General features: G+C 38.2%; 2 protein-coding genes across 3 annotated transcripts; one reads left to right on the top strand and one right to left on the bottom strand.

Moving 5' to 3' along the window:
• Nucleotides 1-401: 401 nt before the first annotated feature.
• Nucleotides 402-7271, bottom strand: LOC116187051 (homeobox protein knotted-1-like 2). Its single transcript, XM_031515632.1, has 6 exons — nucleotides 7226-7271; nucleotides 6738-7130; nucleotides 6408-6524; nucleotides 5936-6071; nucleotides 1265-1533; nucleotides 402-767 (listed from the first exon to the last, which is right to left on the bottom strand). Exons 2-6 carry the CDS (start codon nucleotides 7095-7097, stop codon nucleotides 612-614), a joined length of 1038 nt encoding a protein of 345 aa, XP_031371492.1. The 5' UTR covers nucleotides 7098-7130; nucleotides 7226-7271; the 3' UTR covers nucleotides 402-611.
• A 5954-nt stretch (nucleotides 7272-13225) lies between these two features.
• LOC116189284 lies at nucleotides 13226-18676 on the top strand. 2 transcript variants are annotated; one of them, XM_031518880.1, is made up of 13 exons: nucleotides 13226-13802; nucleotides 14037-14172; nucleotides 14268-14404; nucleotides 14599-14800; nucleotides 14927-15165; nucleotides 15253-15364; nucleotides 15473-15617; nucleotides 15708-15850; nucleotides 16079-16248; nucleotides 16337-16648; nucleotides 16741-16796; nucleotides 17002-17216; nucleotides 17302-18676. In XM_031518880.1, exons 1-13 carry the CDS (start codon nucleotides 13584-13586, stop codon nucleotides 18477-18479), a joined length of 3264 nt encoding a protein of 1087 aa, XP_031374740.1. In that variant the 5' UTR covers nucleotides 13226-13583; the 3' UTR covers nucleotides 18480-18676. The 2 variants fall into 2 exon arrangements, with proteins under 2 accessions (XP_031374740.1, XP_031374741.1); XM_031518881.1 differs by lacking the exons at nucleotides 13226-13802; nucleotides 14037-14172 and having other exon boundaries at nucleotides 14268-14408.
• The last annotated feature ends 202 nt before the right edge of the window (nucleotides 18677-18878 follow it).

The following is an 18878-nucleotide window of genomic DNA, read 5'->3' as shown; positions in this document are numbered from 1 at the left end:
CATTAAAAAGATCTAAATAATATTCATGGACAACAATAAAATACCACGTGAATATTTTCTATACGTCACAATTCGACTCACTTATTTCTAGAAATGTCTCATGTCTATCTCAATATCAAATATCGAATAACATGATAATCACTATTCCATCCTTAATAATATCTCTACCGGAATGATAGTGCCCAGCTAAAATTCCTACGATCGTAAACAATTTAAAGACACCTATATCATAATACTCCATCACTCATATTTTCAACTCTTTTAAGTCTTTAAGAATGAAAGATCTATCAAATATCTTATGGACTTACTCCATTAAAACATAAACAATTTATTAAAAACAGAATAAATATCATTGCCATAAATAGATATCATCCAATTACATATATCGACTTTAGGACATATAATTAACAGCAGGTGCGAAATAATCAGCAATACAAGGACATGATGTGGTAGGAGTTTATGTTCAAAATATTATACAGGAAAATATACGCCATAGATCTTATACATAAGAGCATATATAATGTGTAAATATAAAGTCTGAAATTAATACATACATAAATTTCATATACATATGTGTATATATATGTGATGATGATGATGATTGACGATTATCAGGAAGGAATGAAGGGACCATAGAGGGACTCCATCAGAGAGAAGTGCATGTGGTCGGAAGGTTTCCAGTGGCGCTTCCTCTGGTTGATGAACCAGTTGTTGATCTGCTTCTGGTCCAACCCCGTCGACTCTGCTAGAGCTACCTTGTCGACTTCCTGCATATTCATTAATTAATTAATTTATTTATTTATTTATTTCAGTACATACATATGTTTTTTTGGGAGCTAGACCACGATATATCCACCAACTATCGGTAATTAATCACCACAAAGGGCGACGGCTTTTTCATGGCATAGTACGTAAGTAAGACCACTTCAATCAGTTACAATTCCTACAACCTTAGCTGGACAAGACCATATGTAAGTATGTATGTATGCATATATATATATATATATATATATTTTGGATGGGTAAAATGCATATATTCTTCATATCTCGGTGCAAACCCTATCTCGAATGCCAATGTTAACACCATATTAACGATGGGATGCAAAAGATCCTCTTGCCACCCAATCGATCAGAGTGGAAGAAATATTCGAGCCTGTCATTCGACTATTAACTAGCTAGAAAAGTAGCTCCATGTACACGTGAGAACTGGTATATATTCTAGAGGCATGGTTTCGAACTTGTTAAAATAATATATAAAGATTACCGTCGGGTATGGCCACTTGTAATGAACATTCCACCACTCGAGCAAAATGTCCCGAGCTTGTTTGGGCAGCTTTCCCCTCTTCTTCTTCTTTGAGAACTCGTGCTTCAGGGCGCTGATGTATCCACTGTACTTGCGCATGAGCTTGTCCATCAGCTCCCTATCTTCCCTGGTTCGGTAGCACTCCGAAGTATCGATCTCTCCTCCGCTTAGGTCATCATCCTCCGATGAATCTCCAGTGCAGCAGTACTCCTTATTATCATCTGTCCCAACTGGAAGTTTAATATCAGCAACACTGGACCCTTCGGTAAAACAACATGCATGCTCCTGCTAATTAACTTACTAACAGATCTCAAAAGTCAAAAGCCAAGCCACTATACAAAAAATTAAGACAAATGACACTTGACCTTATACATAAAATCTAAATCGAAGATGGAATTCGGGTTATAGTTTTCTGTATTCAGACGTTAAAATACGTAGCGGCTGCCACGTTCATCAACGTTGCGGTTCTCAACGCGACCTAATTAAGTCACCATAGAATTTTTCCATCAGTTTTTCTTTTTATATTAATTAAAAAGTAAGTCGTATAGCTGAAATGCAATGTCTTTCTTTGCAGTTCTGATATTATTTGCAATGTCTAAATACCCGAGGATGAAGAACAGGAAACCCTAACCAATCTTTGAGCAGGAAAAAGAAAAAAAGAAACGCTAACCGATCAGTTATCATCACCTCAAAGGCGGTATGAGGTCATATTGTAGAAAGACTGGAAAGCATAGGAAGGGAGGATATGACTACTAAATCGAACAGTACTGTCAGAGGAAGGGACAGATATCTGATCTGATCAGATTCTGAGTTTCGTTTTGTCCAGTCATTTACTGTAATATATATCCTATCTATATCTATCTATATATATGTATATTAAGAAAAAAATTAAGGGGATGTTTGGTTTCGCGATTTTAATATAATCACAATTCTAACTTAATTCTACCCACTATAAAACAAAATAACTCATACAAAGTTAAAAAATGAGTCCCATTTATATCAATTTTTCCCACAACAAAACAACATAACTCATACAAAGTCAAAAGGTGAGTCCCATTTATACTATTCAAAATCAACATCTGATTTTAAAATCCTACTATGAAATCAAACGCAACCTAATATGGTATTATTATTCATTGAAATTTGAAAGTTAAAATACTTATAAGTAAAAATTTATAAATTCATTCCTCACGAATATTTGCTCATTAATTAACAGCCACAGACTCAGACACAAAAGGGAAGAGAGAGAGAGAGAGATAACCCGCAAGGCACGCAGCTTTCAACTCAAAGTCCCCCAAGAGGCACAGCTTACTAAGCACTGTGAGCCTATCACTGCCCAGTGGCGGTGGCAGAAGAGATACCGTACATCGTCTTTATCTAATTTACCTACTATTTTTCTTTTTTTTTCCAAATTAAATTAAATTAATAATAATGCACACCATTATTGCAAATTAAGCATAATGTATGAGTGCGCTATGAATTCATTGCAAAAATAGTTGTATCAAATATGCAGCCAATGTTCGAGCAAAAGAAGGAAAAAAAAAAAAAGAGCCAATGCAGTTTCTTTCTACTTCAACACATGAGTTATTGCGGTTCTAGTTCGAATCACAAGGGAGTCTACAATGTTTGTTTAACCTATTCCGGCTATACTCTACGCAGAATTAAATTCTAGGGATGACATATCAACCGCCGGAACATTGAAGTAGACAGAATATTCAAATAGTGGTATGATTCCTCAACCTTGTTCAGCTAATTTTAATCGAGTAAAGGCACAACACTAAGAGAGGATATACCAACTAACCGCCATGATCCCAAACCTTAATCTGTGGGATTGCATAAAAAAATCGAACACACTCCGACGACCGAGCTGAGGACCACAAAGGAGAAGTACCACTACTTGTTATAAGCAGCTTTCCCTCAGACAAAAATGCTAAAAATAGCGCTAAAGATCCTCGCTTTTTGATACTAACCACATACATGTACTAATAATTAAGAATCACCTGGGCGACAGAGCTTATCTGGACCAAGTGTTATCTGGACCAAGTGAGCAAGGATTATTAAACCCTTTCATTTTTATTCATATCATGCATGCACGCATGCACACGCATACATAAAAATGTAATAAACCTTAAAAGCAAGGAGATACACCAGAATCCAGATAATATGGGAGGGATTCCATCGGTCGGGCATGAAACCACGAGCTAACATAGTGTACATAACTAAGTTAAATCTTCCAATACGAAACCTACCTGCGTTCCAATATTCAGACATTCAGTTCGTCAAGGAATCCTCAGTTCGCTGTAAAGAAGTTACATTTGCTTTCTCTTTCAGTTCAGGTTCCTACACAATATATATATATTAAACTACAATTTATATGAATTAGTTTTGTTTGAGACGATGCCGTATATACAAATCTGCGAGAGATTTATACTTCTTTTAAGCGTAAATTAGTAGCGAACATCGAGCTCAAAACTATTTTAGTGTCTACTGGGGCAAGTCCCGGTACATTAATCAATTCACGATGAATATTGTTTGATACGGATCATTAGCAACAAAACTGTCTTAGAGTCTTGACAAAAAGAATAAACTAACCCAGTTCAACAACTGATATCCAAAATGAAACCCGCATATATATATAAATAATCCCATCTCATGGTATGGTATGTCCTATAGATATCAGTCATTTGTTATTCTAGAATCAGTGAGGATGAAATCACAAAGAAGGAAGAAGAAACTAACATCGATAATCATTTTATGGCGAAAATAGAAAAACCATCCCTTTTGTTGTTGCGTGCATACTGGATGTACACAATAAATGTAAAATCAAGTAGGAAATATTCATCGATGTTGGTGGATTAGTCATCGATCTCAAGGTGGGTGGTGGTGGTGAAGGTTTCTTCAGGGACCTAAAGAAATTTGCCACTGCATCTACTGCAAATATATTATCTAAGGAACAGGATTCCTTTCCTTCCGACGAAATATGACTACCCATTCAGCAGAAGAGCTGAAGATCATGCATTCAACTATATTTCAACCCTACGAAAAATACATTTGCATATACTTGTAAATGTATATACACCCACCAACATCATTGTAAGCAAATTAAGCATCGACCATGGTGGATGTTAATTATCACGCCGTAACAATAAAAAGATTAATGTTCTATGCAACATTAACAACCGCGCAAGAAAGTTAAATAGTCTACTCATGCATTAATACAGGAGGAGTTAGGAAAGAAAGAATACAACCGAAGTTGCAGGAGGGCCCAAAACTAATTGAAAATGTCACCTCAAAATTGCCATTAATATCACCAAACAAGTGATTCAGACCCTCAACTGTTTGTGCTTCTCTGAATTTTCAAACTGAGAGGGGGGTGGGGAGGAGAGAGTGCGTGAAGACCAGCAAGACACGAAAAAAGGAAAAGCAAAATTAAAAGGGGAAAGGGGAGGGTGAGAGCTTTGGGTTGCAGTACTGTTCCTAAGATCTTGTGCGCAAGGAGCTGTCTTTCAAAGGATCTTGTCATTGTGGACAGCTGCTTGCCACCCAGAACTAGCTAAGCTAGCTCGACATTGGTACGTAGATACAGACAAACTAATGTCTAAATGAAATTGCCTTAGTGTCAAAAATTACCTCGCTAAGAAAGATTCTTGTGCATCTGCATTTCAGTATATATCATTTGGCAAAGTCACGCAAACATAAGCAGCTTCCTATCTTTTTTGATAAGCAGCTTCCTATCAAATGAATAACGAATCTTTCTCAACGAGGGCTTTGGGCCTTCCTTTTTCTTTTTCTTTTTTTCCTTTTTGATAAGTAACGAGGGCTTTTGGCTTAACCGCTACCCCGACAAGGATCCAAATCTTAATCAATAATCACCAGCAGGGTTTTTAGCTAGGTTCCCAAACTTAAGACAATTAATTTATTTCGTCAACCTCTTAGGAATCCGATGTTATGAATAACATACATTGCAAATGCAATTCTGAAGCGACATTTGTATATAATTAAGACTCGATGGCAGATTATTATGTAGATTTTGCTTTGCCTATTTGCTCCATGCAGTAAAGGGATGGCTTAAATTTCTCGCTATACTTATCAAAAGAAAGAAAGGAAAAAAAAAAGATCTAGCTAGGGTTTTACTTCGGTTGGCATACAAAGCTGTTGCTGTGCCTGTGCGTGAGAGAGATCACTAATTTCAACCTGAGAAGAATAAATATTCTTCAATGGCAGCTTTCTTGGGTCAGAATGTCAGGACCAATGAAAGGGATTTGGCCCCGCGACAGCAACGACTGTTCTTCACGTGAGGCCGTCCATCTAGTTAACTTAATTCTTGTTTTTCTTTTTCTTTTTTTGCTCGAAATCTAGTTAACTTAATTCACTAGGGTTTCTTGTACTATATCCACATTTATATATACCTAGCCTGAATAACTAACACATACATACATACATATATATATATATATATATTCATCCCAATGCACAGAAATTAATTTATCCTATACATCACCCATATGATCCATTAATTAATTATAAACATGACAAATGATGTGTTGTAGAGGCAATGAGGCACACAAACAGTTTAAATGACTTGATGAATATAGAATGAAGATATCACTTATCAGAGAAGGAAGAAGAGACCTGAGGCACAGTTTGTGGAAGAACCACTGCAGAGTGTGTTGAGCTGGTTCTCGATTTTCTTCAAGAAGGAAGTCGCCTCCTCGAAAGGCCTCGAAAGATCAGTCTTGTACCTCATCAACGTGTCATGGTATGCTTCCTGAGGTATTAATTCAGGGGTACAGACAACCATCAATTGTCAAAATAATTTATTCACCCCAAATCATCAATCAGGAAGAACAAGCTATAGCAGTCACCACTGCACCTGGTCTAGGGCTCAAATTTCTCAATTCATGGATCAATTAAGGTCTAGGCTAGTCTCAAACATTAATGATGACGGGTTGGATTATTTAGGGCTTTATCTGATCTCGTCCAACTCTCGGATTGGATTAATTAGGGCTTGATCTGATCTCCTCCAACTCTCAGAGCAGGTTGAGAGTATGAGCCGATCAAAGTGAACAACAAATTAGGGTTTTCACAATGGGTGAACACATACCATGAACTCGTCCAGTTCGGGATCGGCACCCAAGCAGTGGTTATCTGTTGTACCGTAATCCTCGTTCTCACGCCGGATTCTTTCCAGCACATCGGCCACCTCAGCTGGCGCACCCACCTGTCCATTTGAAGTCAAATTAAGACAACTATACTTTAGCCTATGATTGTGCACACTCATCGATCATTTATATACCATATTTATATACAAACACGCACAGTAAACTGGTGTCTAATGTATTGGTCCATTATGCCTTTGTGCGTTGTGTGAGTATATCTATACACGTACATTCATTTCCCTACAGTGTATACACACCCACACACACACACACACCTTTTGACAATCAATATAAGCCTGGAGGAGTTTAGGGTACAGAGGGTGAGCTGCAATCTTAGCTCGAGCCATCGCCACTGATAAACTATCTTCCTCCCCCGCCTCCAGCACCATGCCTGATGCAGCGTCGGACACCGCCGCCGATGAACTACCCGGCTGCAGCTGCATCCAGGGGCCGCCGCCCGGCCCATACACCACGGACCCCGCAGGGAAACCCTCTCGGTGATCAGGGTGGTGGTTGTAACCGCCATCGGCAATCAATGGAGGAGGTTGCTGCTGATGATGATGATGATGGTTAGGAGGTTCATCTCCGTAGCATGTCCCTCCGTACTGTATTTCATACATGCCCTCCTCCATCATTGACTGTTCTTTGAGTGATGTTGAGCGAATGAGCTGAGAGACAGAAGAAGATAACTGTATAAGAGGGCATGTATGTATTATATATATGGAGAGAGTGGGAGATCAAGGGATGGTAAGTTTTGGCGTACAGACAAAGTGCGGAAGGAAAGAAAGTTTTTCCAGAGGGAGAATGTTTTAAGCACGAGTCCCCCACCCGAAACTAATAGGTTTGGATTCGATATTTGTCTATTGAAGATATGTGCTTCTTTACTTCTATTTATTTAAAAGAACAAGCTAATCTGAAGAGAGAAACAAAAAATTAATTAGAAAGAATAAAAATTTATTTTTCAATTACAATAAAAATCAATATTTAATATAATAAAATAAAAATTCTAACAGTTAATTAAAAGATACGAATAGTCTTATTAAATATCAAATTAAATTCTCTTAATTAGGAGGTGAGAACGTATATCGTTACACTATACTATCTTTAATAGAACAAAAGCTAATTAAGCAGCAGAGCGGGTTCCTGATGAGTTGAGCTGAGATGAACTGAGCTGAGGAATTTTGCTTTTGTTCTCGCGTAGGCTCAAATTAAATTAAGGTTGACGTAGATTGATATTTATTTAATTTATTTATTAGCTTGCTTTAGCCTTTGCTCCCCACTCTCGTTGAACTAGTTCCTGCCAAACGCGCAATGTCTGGTGCATGCATATCTGATGTTTAATACTTTAAAGCAGGCTGGGCAAATTAATTAGTCCGATTCGCACTCTTCCAGTAAGGAAAAAATCTATCATTTCATGAATAGACTCTCATAGTCATTAAATCTACGTGGAGTGAACTAATTTCTTTTTTCTTTTTTTCTTTTTTTTTTAGCCGCGACGCCAAATTCTACCGAAAAAGTTAAATTATACAATAACGGGATATGGAGATTCCAATAACATCTCTCCGAAAAAGACCTTGGATACCTAAAAAGTGAAAATTGTGAAAGACCCCACATAAGATCTGAGAAGAGAGTTTTGTGTGCAGTGATCATCTCCATTTCCTTATCTGTGTAAGCATTGTTTCCGCTTCAAAAAGCTTTCACCAAAAGTAAGAAAAGTTGAGGAGTAGCACTTAGTACAATTTATAAAATTATTGGTCCGTTGGAATCAATAAATTATGGGTTAGATCTTTGTAGTAAGACTCCTTATACCCTTTAAATTGCTATTCTATTTTTGTGCTATGCTTCTGAACCTCCTTAGAGTCGGAAAAAATAAAGAGTTATTCTTATAAGGATTATGTTGAAATATATTTATTCATTAATATGCTTACTCACTTGCTATATTTTGGATTAACAGACACTGACTTTTTATATTTTATCTTATAATTTTATCGTTGATACGATTTCCTTGGGTGTGATAATAAAAAATAAATAATTATCTTCAACGTGGTAAAGTAGCCCCAAAAGATATAATAATCATAAATTAAACAAAGGGCTCCACATTAACACAATTTTATTACCATATAATAACGGAGAATATATATGTATGTTTTGGTGGACCCGTGATAAGGTAATTATAATAGCTCACTGTTTTTAACATACAACTAGGGCAACGTGTACGCATTGTGCTGCGAGACTGAAATCTTTTCAATTAATAATATTATAATTGTAATTTATACAATGTTTGATATAACACATAACCTCAATATATATAGTAACAACAGTATTAAAATCATAAACTTTTGATTGTTAGTAGAATTATAGACTTCTTATTACACGATACATTGATTAACATATATATTACAAGATACAAAAGTCAATATCTCTTTATATTTTGTCTGAAATTATTTCTAATAATTACAAAGCTATCTATCTAATAAATCGGGGTAAAATTGTAAAATAAGTAACATGTTATGGTCAAATTATTATGAAATATTTGAAATTAAATTAATGTAAATAGTTATATAATTAATTCATAGAAACATAGTTATATAATTTTCAATACGCACACAATTAATTATAAATATATTAATGCTACACAATAATTAAAATTATAAGGATATACTCAATTAATTAAAATATAAATATTTTACATTGACAATTTTCAGTATAATAAATAAGTATATATATAAACCAAGTTTGAATATATATATGTGTGTCTGTGTGTAATAAAGATAAATATTATTAACCGTACATTATTCTTAATTTATTTATACTGACAACATTATATTAAACATTTTTAGAAGTATTATATGGCTTAATCTTATTAAAACTTAATTAAATAAATCTTCCATCGAAATGGTTAGGTCACTTTATGTAAAATTATTCAAATAAATGAAACTTAATTTATTTAATATGAGAAGAATAAAATACAAACAAATACCAAAATGATAAAATTTTAAAGATTCTACATTATCATTCTTTCATAATATAAAAACTAAAGATTTAGAATTTTTAGAATTTTAAAATTATTTTCATAGAAATAAGATCGACAATTGAAAGGATGTATATGAATTCATTTAATAAATTATTTACTTATAAATTAAATATAAATTCAACATCATATGTCCAACATTTACAGTATTAAAATTTATAATGTATAAAATAAAAATTTATGATATCGATATAAACTTTAATTCATATTATTTATTATTTTCATACTTAAGTTTTCATTATAAAATTTTCTTCACAAAATCCGTGTAACGCACGGGTTCAATAACATAGTGTATTATATATTTGACATGCTAAAAAAAAAGTGTTATTTTATATATTTCGATTCTCAAATTAGGTTAATTTGGCCTACTTTTTTTTTTCCATGTTGTCCGTGAATAGCCGCTACTCTCTGTTTAGATTGGTTCAAGCATGACATTTACATTGAGTCTTCTAACACCTGCGGCGGAATTGCTTCTTACAGCCTTCTATTGAAATTTAAACTGAAAATATAATGGAGAAATTCCCATACAAACTGAGTTAGTATCTACCCATTGATGATTGATATATTTTTAAATTGTCTAAAAACATGTTTTCTTCTTCATTTCTTTGGAGGCAAAACGCATCTTGTAAAGTGAATGCTGAGTGCAATATCTATTGAAACTACTTTTTTCAACGGGAGGAAATAATAATATATAACGGGGGTGTAAATGATGAAAGTGAGAAGCGTAATCTCACTAATACGGCCGAAACAAATTTGAGAAACGTGACCTAAATCCAATCAGAACCTTCCTCGACATAACCTTCGAATGAATCCATAATAATTAATTAAAAAAGGAATACCCAAAAAAAATCAATAATGAACAATTAAGTATATAATTAGTTTTTCTTAGTGAAGGGTTTGTCTGTTTAATCATTAGATTGATGCATTCACTCCCTCCATCCCATTAAATTAAGGAAAAGCAATTCCTCTTTTGCGAATTAACGCCGCCAGACATATACCAAACAGGGCATTACTTCCTATTATTATATAAAGGATTTCTAGGCCTTTTATTTTATTTCTCATTTTTCATTCAACCTCGGCCATTTCATGTGAATGCAGGAATTGCCTATGGTCCTCGACGCAGACCGTCGACGACCACGAGGTCCGGGGCGTTGCACGGGGGTCTTCGCTTTGGCAGGAAGGACTGTCCTGTGACAGTCCTCCGGCACGTCCCTGGGACGGTAAAAATTTCCCTTTGAAAGCATTGCATGTTGATGAATTTCAGCCCATAGGCCCATTATCGACTGAAATTGGGCCTTAAGAGGCCGCGATAGCGGGCTTTTGAGAAATCCATCTTCGTCCCAATAATTTCAAGTTTTCTCAGAACCTTTAATCGACCGAGATTCTCGAGTTGTTCGTTGTCTACCATCCCCCTCCCTAAAACACCAAGCGCAAGATCCTCGAGCTTGCATCGACAAGGTTACCGTCCCTGTTCATTGCGAAGCTTCCGATAATATATATCGCTGGCCCTATGCATACCCGTAGCCCGATATACATGTCATAAGCACGGACATAAAAAAGCTCCCATCTACAGTCCCAGACTTTTGAGAAATGCCATGAACATAGCATCCTCAGTATTCATAGACGGTAAAGAAATTGAGTGCCAACGGAATGATTTCCATTTTCAAGTCCGTTAACATACACAATGTATTGCATGGTAACATACATGAATATTGATCGCATTTCTCAGTGGAATTAATGTTGTCAATTTAATCTAGCGAAAAAAAAAATTGTTGTCAGTTTAATTTTGTTCCTTCTGCTGGACCATTTTTTTGTCTTTGTTATCTATCCTTAATATGTGCAGATGCAAGTCAGAGAAGAGATGATGAACGTGAGGTTGAGCTTCAAAGACCTTTCTTCTACCAGTGGATGATGGATTGAACGATGAATGATCGATGAAAGAGACCTCAAAAGGGGTGGTTTCTTCCATAACCTGTGTCTTTTTGCTCTTTTCTTTTCCCCCCCTTTTCTTTGGGTGTAAACACCGGACTAGGTCCAAAAGCATTAATAGAAAATCAGCGAATACATAATCGAAGCATGATGGTCCCTGCAACATCGTCAAAAAGAATAAAATTGAGCCCATCCGGCCAATGACTAAATCTATAGATGCCAAGAGCAACGAGCGCGCATAATTTGCTAGTCAGTCTGCATACTTATTTCTTTCTTGATATACATGCTCCACTACAACCGTCCATTCCAGAAGCAATAAAGCTGGGATATCTGTGATAATCGCTTCATTGATCCCGACACAACACGTAAGAAAGAAGACAATCAATGGAGGGTTCATTCAATTCCTCATTTTTTGCATTGAATTTGCCCATGAAAAATGATGGTTCCTAGATACGTACATTCATGGTGGCCCCACTTCCCCTCCCAATATAACAGCACGACGCATTAACACCGAGCTTTTTTTTTCAACAAATGCCAAAACTATTGAATTTCATATAACATTGACTATTGATATTTTCAGTTGCTCAATTTTTTTTCCCCCTAGCCATAGGCTATTCGTGAAGCAATCATACCGCAAACGATCGTTTAGTTGGAGTGGGACAAAAAAAGAAGAAGAAGAAAAGGTCCAATTTAAATCTCGGTAAGATTTCTGTGATAATTTGTTTCATTATCTCTAATAATATACATGTAGAACTTAATGTTCGAGATATCTTATTTACCATGCATGAGCATGATTCGCCGCATACATATGAATTATCATTATCAGCTCTTTGTTACATAACAAAGAATTGTCTCCAACAACCTTTTTCACATAATGTATAGAGAAAAACCATATCGCGTCGGATTGGCCAATGAACATATGAATGCTATGAGTCTGGTGAGAAATAAGAAGAATCGAATCGCATCGAACTATTGTGAACAAATTATACATGGTGGACAGCTAGTTCGAAGAGTACTTACATGGGCCACATTTTTCTTAGCTGGAGTTGGATGAAACATGGGGTCCTTTGATCAGAATCTGTGCTTCGGCCGCAGCCTACACAATTTAATATTATAATGGTTTCTTGGCAAATAATTATACGATGATTCAATTTTGCCTTCCCCTTTTTAGCATACAAAATATAAAATAACAATTATAGTATATAATACTACATAATGATAAATGACGTGTGCATCTGACATGGGAAAACATGGCCTCTCTGTCCCTGGAAGCTGTCCATGCACGTGCAAACTATTCTCCTTTTTCTTCCACTTCAAAGACCATACTGTAACGATTTACGATTCCTTCCGGTCGATCTCAGTTACCGAATTATTTACGTAGCTTACTGTGTGTTTGGTTTCAAAATTAAAATAATTTTGATTTTGATTGTGAAAAATGACAAATATTGTATAGTGCATTGAATTAAAGTTAAAATTAAAATTTTTGACTTGAGAAATGTGTATTTTTATTATGTAGTGTGTTGAGTTAAAGTTAAAATTAAAATTTTTATGATTTTAACTCTCAAAACAAATATGCCATTAGAGTTCTCACAACCTAAACTCGACCAACCCGATAATGATCCGACACGTATGGCATGACATCGGTTTTTCGAACGTTGAACGAGCAGTTAATGGTAAGGCTCCGGTGCCTTGTTGAATTTAATGCAAATAAACGTCCCTCTGTCTATGTTTCTCTCTCTCTCTCCCTCTCTCTCTCTATCTTATCTAACATGAAGTTCTGCTTGTCCAGGAAATTCAGTGTCATGTCCATCAGGAGTCCATCCAAATCCTTAAGCTAAGCTAACATCTCCACTCCCACAGAGACATTATACATACTACTCTCTCTCTCTCTCTCACACATTGTCCTGTTGGTACTGACCCCCACTGTCCGACCTACTTTATTAGCCATTTCTCCCTCTAAACACTTCTCGTCCTTGTTCTCTCTTCTTTATACCCGCACTCTCAGCTACTCTGCCGCTCCTTTCTTCTTCTTCTTCGTCCTCTGTCCTCTGTTTCTTCCATACAAAAGCCACGAACATGTCTGTCAGAATCCCACCGTAGATTGTGTGTTCACTCTCACAGCCTCTGCAGCCCACCGGCAAATTTTTAGGCTGCTACTCAGATGGATTCAGGGGTCGGGTTTCTGTGCCGGGTCTTGTCACTCTCCCTGTGCCTAGTGATGGTGCCCCTCTGCAGCGGCTCTGATGTGTATGTGAAGTTCTCGGAGACTCCTCGCGCTGTTTCGCGTAACAGGACAGCTGCATTCTCGTTTGAAGCGTATGTAGTGGATGGGAATGCGGCTCCTGCTGGTTCTTGCCCGGACTGCAGCTTCAGTTGCAAGGTTCTCGAACCCTTTTTCCCAGTCAAAGTTTCACGCATCTGTTCTTGATTGTTACATGCATAACTGAATGAATGATTGCTTCAGTCACCCAAAAAGGTTTGCAACTTTTTGTTCCTACGTGGGATGATTTATGGGCTTCTTTTGTCATGTGATGGGAAATCTCGGAAAGAAATTTCACACTTTCGGGCTCATCATGTCGGCTTTCTTTCAACTCGTTCAATGTCTTTCTGGCAGCTGGATGATGGGATTTCTGCAAAATGTGAAGATAAGGAGGCTTCATACTTCGGGTTAGAGGATGGAAGCCATTCATTTGAGGTCTGCACCAATGGGTCTCAAGGAACTGGCTGTGCTTCATACAACTGGACAATTGGTCAAGAAAACTCCCAACTTTTTCTCGATTTGAAAGAGCAAGTAGTTGAGTTTTAGATGATTTGCTGATATTATTAGCTGATGCTGTTCCCACAGATACGGTTCCTCCGACAGCGAATGTCACAGCTTCAGCGTCTTTTACGAATGCCCTTAATGTCTCTGTTGCGATATCTTTCTCAGAACCATGTCCCGGCAGAGGAGGTTTCCGATGTTCTTCCACGGATGCCTGCAACGTGAGTAGGTGGCTAGAGCCTGCATGCTAATCATAGCTATTTAGTTACTTCTTGCTTCGCCTTCGCAACTGTTTGGCCTATGTATATCTACCTCAAGAGCTGGAAGATTCAAAAAGAAGGAACTTACATTTACTCTGCATTTGATCGGATTATCTTCCTGTTGACGGAGTATAACTTCACTGATCTCTTTACAGCTTCTGGTATATGGACCTGGGCAAGTGATACCGTCCTCGCTTGAAATGCTCGACCCAAACATTACATATTCTCTTCTTGTAAGCATATCATCTAGTGTTCAATATGGGCGATTGATCCTCGTATCTGACAAAAACTTCTGCACCGACTCTGCTGGCAATCTCTTCACGAGGACGGAAAGTTCGCGCTTCTTTGTACATATCGGTATCTGTGCTTTTTCGTTCTATTCCTTGCCTTGATCTACCTGTTTTTCCCATAGTTTACAGGAGTAATTTTTCTGATAAGTCATTGTTTACAGAGTAACTGATATTTGAAAAATGCTAATTACAGATAGAAGAAGTGTTTTTGTCAACTTGAGGACTCACATTCCTGAGCAGCTGCTTCAACTTGATAATGTAATCAGAACAGTGCAAGCTACAAATAACTATGACAATCTTAAGGTGTACCTGTATTTCTCCGAACCCATCCTCAATTCATCGGTGGAAATCCTAGGTTCGCTCAACACAAGTCAGGGTCTTCTTCACCCAATCAATAGCAATACCCTTGCAAATCGCAGATTTGGCTTCATGGTCAGTTGATTTATGTCAGGTGTAACAGAATCTGTGTTTTCCCCTACAAGTTCTTCTCTTGTGATCTGATTTTCGTATTTATTTCAGGTGACCAATTTATCTAGTATATCTATAGTAACTGTGAGCCTTGGGACAGATACGATAATAAGCAGACAGGGAGCTTCCATTTCTCCTATTGCGCCGGTTACTTTTCTCTATGGTACAGACCCGATTTCTTTAAAGAAACCGAGCTACCAAATCCTATAAATTTGTTTTGTGACTCCTTGTTTTCTGTTTTATATGGAGATGAATGACATTGATATTTCAGATACGGAGAGGCCAGCTGTGAGGCTGAGTACCACTTCAACATTTAGGACTAAGAAGCCCAATATCCCGATATTAGTAAAATTCATGAAACCCGTGTTCGGGTTCAATTCGTCAAATGTAGTGATACAAGGAGGGCATTTGAAGAGGCAAGTACTTTTACTGACACCGACAGATGTGTGAATAGGACCTTTAAATCTGCATAAACTGATTTCACTCCATGTGGTGTTGTTCTTCAGCTTCCATGAAATAACTCGGAGCCGATATGCAGTTGAAATACAAGCAGATGGTGATGTCATATCTGTTAGCATACCTGCGAATGTAACAGGAGATATCGCTGGGAACAGAAACTTTCCTTCGAATTTTCTACAAGTGAGGCACTGTAAGTTTCAATCTCTTGCCTGTTTTAGCAGTGTACTTGGCTCCTTCTAGCGTGGAAGCTGCGGGTATCCGCCAGTTTCACATTTCTTTTCATCTCAAGAAACAATGAAAATAAAAACAAACGAAATATTAATTGCACTCTAACGTTTGAATGTGTTTTTTTTTCCCTCCCCTCTTTTTGTTATCTAGCATATATACTTTGATCCGACTAATCTATCTTTATGTACAGATACTGTGCCCATTGTGTCCCGCGTAGTCTCAACCTTTGCAACAGCGGCTTTCCTCACCACTGCTTTTGTTTCCGGGCTTCTCACCTTTTCCACAGCAAGTCTTCAATCCATCGGTGCCTTTACAAGGCCATCTTCAGTCTTGACTTCAGAACCTTCGAGAAATCTATTTGTATGTCAAACTCTCTTTTTATTGCATATGTTAACCTTTTTGAATCCAACTCTATGTGCTAATTGAACATTCCCATGTTCCCGTACAGAGGATTGCATGCCACATTCAAGTTTTTGCTCTGTCCCGGTGGTTAGCAGTTGTATTGCCAGTTGAATACTACGAGCTTGCTCGGAGTCTTCAGTGGAGCATTCCTTACTTCACTCTCCCGTGGGAAGCCGGGCATGTTGAGCCCATTGTGGTTGGTTCATCTCCTCCTTCAAGCTCGAAATTCCGCCATGCCAATATTCTTGGTTCCAGAATTTACGAAAATATGGCACATCCTGGATTTGGGAGCTCAGATAAGGAAGGTTCTGTATACGGGTTGCCCCTGTCGCCAATGGAGTACCACTCATTTTTTGAGGTTCGAGAAGCTTCCTTTCTACTATATCGCATTCACCTTCATGAGCTCTGGATGTACTATGTACTTACAATGGGATTGATTAATGCTTGCAGACAGAAAATACTAGACCAGAAGCTGAATATATTTGGGACCCGCAACATGCAAGCGGGTAAGCAGCCTACATTCTTTTGTTATTCACTGTACTTTTGCTTAAACCAGACTATACGATGAAGCCATTCCATACAAGTAGAGTTCTAGCCAGAGAGCTTGCCATGATACAGTGGCTGCACTAATTTTTAACATGGACATTTATAGACATTCTTTGTCATTACTTTCCAATGTTGCTAAGGCTTATCCAATGGTTTCTCTTGTAGGTGGAGGGATTTTGATAGGAATATGTTCTGGTTGGCCATCATTAGTGGGAGTTTGATTTTTCTGCATTTGTTGCTTCTGTTAATTCTAAACTTCAAGAAGAAAACTTCCAACAATCAAAGTAGTTATGGAGTGCTCACGTTTCCAAGATTCGAGATATTTCTATTAGTGCTCGCGTTACCGTGCACATGTCAGGCCTCTGCTGCTCTTATCAGAGGTAGCTACCACCATTCATTTATTTGCGCTCCGAAATCACGGAAAATTTCTTACCTCTTCTGTTTTGAAATGGTTTTCTGTTGTAGGCCGAACTTCCTTGGGGGTTATTCTTGGCATTTTTTTGCTGATATTTGTGGCCTTGGGGCTGTTATTATTGCTGATGTTCCTCTCCATTGGAATCACTTTTGGGAAACTCCTCCAATACAAGGAAGTCCACCAAGAAGGCCAAAAGTTCCACTGGTACCAGGAACTTGTTCGAGTAACCCTTGGCCCAGGCAAGAGAGGCCAATGGGCATGGAAGAAGCAGTCAGATTCAGTTAACCTGATCAAGTTCGGCCCTCTGTTCGAGGATCTAAGGGGCCCACCAAAGTACATGCTATCGCAGATCTCGGGAGGGAGTCTTCAAAAGCGAGACCGGATCATTGCATCGGATGATGAAACCGAAGATGCAGAGGCTCCCTTTATACAGAAGCTCTTCGGGATCCTAAGGATATATTTCACTCTACTTGAATGTATCAAAAGGGTTTGTCTCGGGATTGTGGCTGGGGCATATATGGGGAACTGGTCCTGTAAAACTCCATCTGTCACCTTACTATGCATCACTTCGTTCCAGCTCTTCTTCATGGTACTGAAGAAGCCCTTCATCAAGAAGAAAGTCCAGCTCGTAGAAATCATCTCCATTGCCACTGAATTGGGATTATTTGCGTCTTGTGTTGTTCTCCTCAGAAAGGAGTTCTTGGAGGGAGACGAGTCTAGAATCGGCATTTTCATGGTTGCTCTATTCTTAGTCGGGTTCTTTGTGCAAATGGTCAACGAGTGGTATGCTCTGTACTTACAGACAAGGCGGCTCGACCGGGTAGATAAATCATTCTTCTCAGGCCTGAAAGTGGCTTCTCTTGGACTTCTTGTGGCCATCCTTCCAAGGAGGATGATTCCAAACCTTGAGAGCAAGCTTCGATTGAGTGGACACGGGGATGGAGATAATGGAGTTCCATCTTCCGAGAGAAACAGGAGCTCTGGGAGCAGGAGCTCAGGGTCGACCGATAAACCGTGGCTAAGGCAGTTAAGGGAGATGGCGAAGGCTAGCTTTAGCAGAGAAGGGTCGGCGACAACAACCCCGAACGATCCGTCTAGTAGCCGAGCCAAGTGGAGTGGCTTTTGGGGGAACAACAAAAGCAGCAGAACATCAGGGAACACTTCTTCGGACTTCAAATCGAAACCGAGGGGGCTGTACAAGGAACTGGAGGCTATTTTTGCATCCTAGTGAAATCTAGACCAGACATTACCCAATTCGACATAAATGAGAACATTTTTCGAGTTCATTAACATTTGTATTAATCTTCCGAGGATGTCGTGAGATGGGGTTGTGTCCCTTTTTGTGTATACATATTCATCAACATTTTCTGTAAAGATAGTACTTTTCAATCTATATATGAAAACACACGAGTATGTATGGCTGCATCTTTTGACCCTTTGAGAAAGACAAATTTTCAAGTGTTTCAAGGGAGCATGCTGACGGTGAAGCCGATGAAGGGAGACAAACACTCCCCCCCCTCTCTCATTCATTGCTTTGCCAGCGGACTCTCTCATGCAGCAGACACCTGTTCTCAGTTCACCCCCCCCCCCCCCCCCCCCCCCCCCCCCCCCCCCCCCCCCCCTCTCT

Source organism: Punica granatum, chromosome 8 (genome assembly GCF_007655135.1).
Source record: "Punica granatum isolate Tunisia-2019 chromosome 8, ASM765513v2, whole genome shotgun sequence".
In the NCBI taxonomy this organism is placed as follows: domain Eukaryota; kingdom Viridiplantae; phylum Streptophyta; class Magnoliopsida; order Myrtales; family Lythraceae; genus Punica; species Punica granatum.
Note: the sequence above shows the minus strand (reverse complement) of the source record. Positions and strands in the feature narration are given on the sequence as shown.